Source organism: Notolepis coatsorum (genome assembly GCF_963971535.1).
Source record: "Notolepis coatsorum genome assembly, chromosome: 1".
Classification (NCBI taxonomy): Eukaryota; Metazoa; Chordata; class Actinopteri; order Aulopiformes; family Paralepididae; genus Notolepis; species Notolepis coatsorum.
Window position 1 is genome coordinate 244,020,125 of NC_140165.1, and position 6,488 is coordinate 244,026,612.

General features: G+C 53.0%; 1 protein-coding gene across 1 annotated transcript in view; it reads left to right on the forward strand.

Moving 5' to 3' along the window:
* The window catches only part of LOC311224517 (BCAS3 microtubule associated cell migration factor-like), a gene marked incomplete at its 5' end in the record, with an annotated part of 97,305 nt that extends 92,428 nt beyond the window's left edge, over positions 1-4,877 (forward strand). Inside the window, one exon of the mRNA XM_084309539.1 lies at positions 4,689-4,877. Within this exon, the coding sequence (XP_084165665.1) occupies positions 4,689-4,837 (149 nt within the window). The 3' untranslated portion in view covers positions 4,838-4,877. The remainder of the gene's footprint in view (positions 1-4,688) is intronic.
* Between the last annotated feature and the right edge of the window lie 1,611 nt (positions 4,878-6,488).

The following is a 6,488-nucleotide window of genomic DNA, read 5'->3' on the forward strand; positions in this document are numbered from 1 at the left end:
CCTCAGGGTGGCGCTGTTATGAGTTATGAACTTATGACGACACCAGATGGAATAATTCAAAGAAATACATTGTAGAGTAAAGTAAACATGTAAATAAGTAAATGTGTTTTGTAAATGCAGGCTCTGCAAATGTAAACAAATCCCCCTGAAACTGCGTAGTGCTCCTTTAAATATCACCCGAGTCAATTCAGAGGTTCATCATGTTTTCTGATCATCAGCTGATTCTTTGCTTTTTCTCTCATCCCCCAATTTTGTCGTTATGCCAATTCCCTCCTGGTCGTTGCTGTCGTTCTGGGGAGGGTGTAGACTATTTGTTGTTTGAGGTCTGTAGTCTCTTCATTCACTCTGACTGGACACATCAGGGTTTACACACACACACACACATACCCACACACACACACACACACACACATACACACACACACACACACACACACACACATACCCACACACACACACACACACACACACACACACACACACACACACACACACACACACACACACACACACACACACACACACACACACACACACACACACACACACATACATACATACACAAACCACATACCCACTTACACACACACACACACACACACACACACACACACACACACACACACACACACACACATAGGGTACTATCACCTGGTAGAAAACATGACACAGCAGTCTGTACGTCTATGTTTGTCCACTGTGTGTGTGTGTGTGTGTGTGTGTGTGTGTGTGTGTGTGTGTGCGCGCGCGTGTGTGCGTGTGTGCGTGTGGTGTATGTTGAGATATCTTTAAAAGGCTTCTTTTTAGTTGGTGCACTTGTGCAATTATGTGTGTGCGTGATGTATAATCTGTGGATTCAAATAAAGTATGTAAACAGTGTAATAATACATACCTGCGTGCGTACAGTACAAACCAGTGTATAGAGGCGTAATCTAACCTGTCTGTCTCTCAGTGTGTTGATGAGGACCTGTCTGTCTCTCAGTGTGTTGATGAGGACCTGTCTGTCTGTCAGTGTGTTGATGAGGACCTGTCTGTCTGTCTCTCAGTGTGTTGATGAGGACCTGTCTGTCTGTCTCTCAGTGTGTTGATGAGGACCTGTCTGTCAGTGTGTTGATGAGGACCTGTCTGTCTCTCAGTGTGTTGATGAGGACCTGTCTGTCTGTCAGTGTGTTGATGAGGACCTGTCTGTCTCTCAGTGTGTTGATGAGGACCTGTCTGTCTGTCTCTCAGTGTGTTGATGAGGACCTGTCTGTCTCTCAGTGTGTTGATGAGGACCTGTCTGTCTGTCAGTGTGTTGATGAGGACCTGTCTGTCTGTCAGTGTGTTGATGAGGACCTGTCTGTCTCTCAGTGTGTTGATGAGGACCTGTCTGTCTGTCAGTGTGTTGATGAGGACCTGTCTGTCTGTCAGTGTGTTGATGAGGACCTGTCTGTCTCTCAGTGTGTTGATGAGGACCTGTCTGTCTCTCAGTGTGTTGATGAGGACCTGTCTGTCTGTCTCTCAGTGTGTTGATGATGACCTGTCTGTCTGTCTCTCAGTGTGTTGATGATGACCTGTCTGTCTGTCTCTCAGTGTGTTGATGATGACCTGTCTGTCTGTCTCTCAGTGTGTTGATGAGGACCTGTCTGTCTCTCAGTGTGTTGATGAGGACCTGTCTGTCTGTCAGTGTGTTGATGAGGACCTGTCTGTCTCTCAGTGTGTTGATGAGGACCTGTCTGTCTGTCTGTCAGTGTGTTGATGAGGACCTGTCTGTCTCTCAGTGTGTTGATGAGGACCTGTCTGTCTCTCAGTGTGTTGATGAGGACCTGTCTGTCTGTCTCTCAGTGTGTTGATGAGGACCTGTCTGTCTGTCTCTCAGTGTGTTGATGAGGACCTGTCTGTCTCTCAGTGTGTTGATGAGGACCTGTCTGTCTCTCAGTGTGTTGATGAGGACATGTCTGTCTCTCAGTGTGTTGATGAGGACCTGTCTGTCTGTCTCTCAGTGTGTTGATGAGGACCTGTCTGTCTGTCTCTCAGTGTGTTGATGAGGACCTGTCTGTCTGTCTCTCAGTGTGTTGATGAGGACCTGTCTGTCTCTCAGTGTGTTGATGAGGACCTGTCTGTCTCTCAGTGTGTTGATGAGGACCTGTCTGTCTCTCAGTGTGTTGATGAGGACCTGTCTGTCTGTCTGTCAGTGTGTTGATGAGGACCTGTCTGTCTCTCAGTGTGTTGATGAGGACCTGTCTGTCTCTCAGTGTGTTGATGAGGACCTGTCTGTCTCTCAGTGTGTTGATGAGGACCTGTCTGTCTGTCTCTCAGTGTGTTGATGAGGACCTGTCTGTCTCTCAGTGTGTTGATGAGGACCTGTCTGTCTGTCTCTCAGTGTGTTGATGAGGACCTGTCTGTCTCTGCTGTTGACGGCAACAGTGGCTCAGGAGGTAGATCGGTCGTCTGGTAGTCAGAAGGTTCCTGGTTTGATTCCCGCTCCTCCCGGGCAGCGTGTCGAAGTGTCCTTGAGCAAGACACTTAACCCCTAACTGCTCCCGATGAGCAGGTCGGCACCTTACACGGTCGCCTCCGCCGTCGGTGTGTGAACGTGTGAGTGAGGGGGTGAATGTGAGGAACAAAATTGTAAAGCGCTTTGGATAAAAGTGATATATAGATAGAATAGAATAGCATGGAATAGAAATACTGTATTCATCCCGAGGGAAATTTGGCACTACAAATCGCTCACAGTAAACAGTAAACATTTAGGTAGACAAAACTAAAAGTCATAAATAAGAGTAAAAAATAAGCCTAAGAATAAAATACGGTCCGGGATATACATTTCCTGTGTTACATTCTAATATAAAATATACTAATATAAAATGTCCTATGTTACATTCTAAAAAAAATACAGTATAAATATCCAGAATATACAGTAAGTGTCAAATTGTACTATGTCGGTCTAAAAGTAAAAGTAAAAGTCCAGGAAGATAGTACTGTCCCCCTGTGCTATCCTTGTATAATCCTTGTATAATCCTTGTATATATAAAATGCACCATTTACCATCTACCATGTACACGTGTGAATTTAGCCAAAACGCTCCTGAACCCACGTCCTGCGAGCGCCAGCGGGTGAAATACAGCCTCGGCGCGGAGACAGCCAGACGTCTGATGTGTGTCAACGTACACCACATAGATTACGGCCGTAATACCCGTCCTGCCTCCGCCACGCATGTGCCGTTCCGCGCGCATATCGACGGGGTATGTTTTACAGCATGCAATAACGGTAATGGGTTCCTTATGGAGGGTTCCGTATCGGAACATCGAGGCCGTTTCCCCCGTGAGTTCTCCTGTCGAGGAACATGTCAAGAGAAATCCTGCCTGTCAGCCGTGGCGTGTTGAGGGACGGACCGGCTCCACATGTCATCTGATCGAGGGGCCCACTGACACACACACACACAGCCATGCACACGCACACACACACGCACTGACACACACACACACATGCACATACACATGCACACACACTACATGGAGGTACGGACTCTTGCTGTGCTTTCAATGCACACCACGCGGCCCTGGAGTAAGGACCGCTCGTGGTCATTGTAATGTCTTACAGACTAACCAAAGAAGTAGGGCTGGGCGATATATCGAGTATCATAGCTTGTTCTACATGAGATGTAGTAAATTACTATATCGTGAACATCGAGTATTATGTTGTAACGACAGTTAGCCGCCGCAGTTAGCCGCTGCGGCTAACAACAAACTATCAACTATGACACAACTGGCTAACGTTAGCCGCCGTTAGCCGCTCAGCTAACGCTAAACTATCTAACTAACTAACGTGACTCCGCGACACCAGTTCCATTAGTGAGGAAAGGGGGGGGGGGGGTATATTGACGAGACTTCACATTTATTGGCAATTTGTTTCTTTATATCGCTTCCTCCAGGTTCCAACTGTGTTGACAAAATCCTGGTGTGGTCAACTACGGCACTACGACCGCTCAAACTCAAACGCGCTCTCTCGCTCTCTCTCTTTCTCGCTCTCTCTCTCTCTCTCATCTCTCTCGCTCTCTCTCTCATCTCTCTCGCTCTCTCTCTCTCTCTCTCTCTCTCTTTATCTCTCTCATCTCTCTCTCTGTCAGCGAGAGAGAGGTGAAACTCAGTAGAAGGTCCTGTCTGACACGAGTGGGTTTCGCAGGTGTGCAGGTGGGAAGTGGACATGTAGTGTGTTCGCCTGTTGTTTGAAATACTAACCTTCATACTGTCTTTTACTATTATGCACTACAAATAATCTACCTTGCCTATATTACTACCTACTATGCTAATATGTCTCTACTACTATGCACTCAAGACTGCAGCGCCCAGGTTCAACACGGTTTGTTACTTAGAGTCGTACCCTACCTGCTGACCTGTTGTACAGAACTTGTAAGTGGCTTTGGATGAAAGCGTTCAGCTGAAGGACTAAATGTAATAAAGTTAGCTGTGTCTTGGGTAGGATGGAGATGCGTTGAGAGCTCATTCAACCTCTTTCTCTCCCTCTCTCTCTCTCTCTCCCTCCCCTCTCTCTCTCCCCCCCTCTCTCTCTCCCTCTCCCCCCCCTCTCTCTCTCTCTCCCCCCCTCTCTCTCTACCCCCCCATCTCTCTCTCTCCCTTTCCCCCCCCCCTCTCTCTCTCTCTCTCTCCCCCCCCCCCCCCTCTCTCTCTCTCTCTCTCTCTCTACAGAGCTCCAGAGGGAGGGCAGCATCGAGACCCTCAGCAACAGCTCAGGATCCACCAGCGGCAGCATCCCGCGGAACTTCGAGGGATATCGCTCCCCTCTGCCCACCAACGAGAGCCAGCCGCTCAGCCTCTTCCCCTCCGCCTACCCCTAGAGGACCCCCCCCCACAGACCACCAGCCTCGTCCCCTCCACCTACCCCTAGAGGACCCCCCCCCCCCCCACAGACCACCAGCCTCGTCCCCTCCACCTACCCCTAGAGGACCCCCCCCCCACAGACCACCAGCCTCGTCCCCTCCACCTACCCCTAGAGGACCCCCCCCCACAGACCACCAGCCTCGTCCCCTCCACCTACCCCTAGAGGACCCCCCCCCCCCACAGACCCCCAGCCTCGTCCCCTCCACCTACCCCTAGAGGACCCCCCCCCCCCACAGACCCCCAGCCTCATCCCCTCCACCTACCCCTAGAGGACCCCCCCCCCACAGACCACCAGCCTCGTCCCCTACCCCTAGAGGACCCCCCCCCCACAGACCACCAGCCTCGTCCCCTACCCCTAGAGGACCCCCCCCCACCACCCACAGACCCCCAGCCTCGTCCCCTTCCCCTACCCCTAGAGGACCCCCCCCCCCCCACAGACCCCCAGCCTCGTCCCCTTCCCCTACCCCTAGAGGACCCCCCCCCCCACAGACCCCCAGCCTCGTCCCCTTCCCCTACCCCTAGAGGACCCCCCCCCCCCCACAGACCCCCAGCCTCGTCCCCTTCCCCTACCCCTAGAGGACCCCCCCCCCACAGACCCCCAGCCTCGTCCCCTTCCCCTACCCCTAGAGGACCCCCCCCCCCACAGACCCCCAGCCTCGTCCCCTTCCCCTACCCCTAGAGGACCCCCCCCCCCACAGACCCCCAGCCTCGTCCCCTTCCCCTACCCCTAGAGGACCCCCCCCCCCCCACAGACCACCAGCCTCGTCCCCTACCCCTAGAGGACCCCCCCCACCACCCACAGACCACCAGCCTCGTCCCCTTCCCCTACCCCTAGATGACCCCACCCCACCCCCACCAACACCCACAGACCACCAGCCTCTTCCCCTCCGTCCTGCCCCTAGAGGACCCCCCCCCCCACAGACCACCAGCCTCTTCCCCTCCGTCCTGCCCCTAGAGGACCCCCCCCCACAGACCACCAGCCTCTTCCCCTCCGTCCTGCCCCTAGAGGACCCCACCCCCACAGACCACCAGCCTCTTCCCCTCCACCTACCCCTAGAGGACCCCCACCACCCACAGACCACCAGCCTTTTCCCCTCCACCTACCCCTAGAGGACCCCCACCACCCACAGACCACCAGCCTCTTCCCCTCCACCTACCCCTAGAGGACCCCACCCCCACCAACACCCACAGACCACCAGCCTCTTCCCCTTCCCCTACCCCTAGAGGACCCCACCCCCACCAACACCCACAGACCACCAGCCTCTTCCCCTTCCCCTACCCCTAGAGGACCCCACCCCCACCAACACCCACAGACCACCAGCCACCTCACCTCCGTCCTGCCCGCCTGCCCTCCGATCCATCCGGACAGACAACCCGTCAACACGACACCAGCACGACTCTGACATCTGACATGATGCAGATACTGGAGTTGTTTCATGTCTATGTTACGTGTTTCTATGTTGTTGTTGTTGTTTACCTAAGTGATGGTCAGAGGGTGTTGGCGTGTGTCATGCACATACCTGAAAGGAGCCACCATCTCTTGCCATGTTACCCTGGAGGGGGGGGGGGTCCCAAAGGTCACAAAGGTCACGTCAGCACTAAGATCGA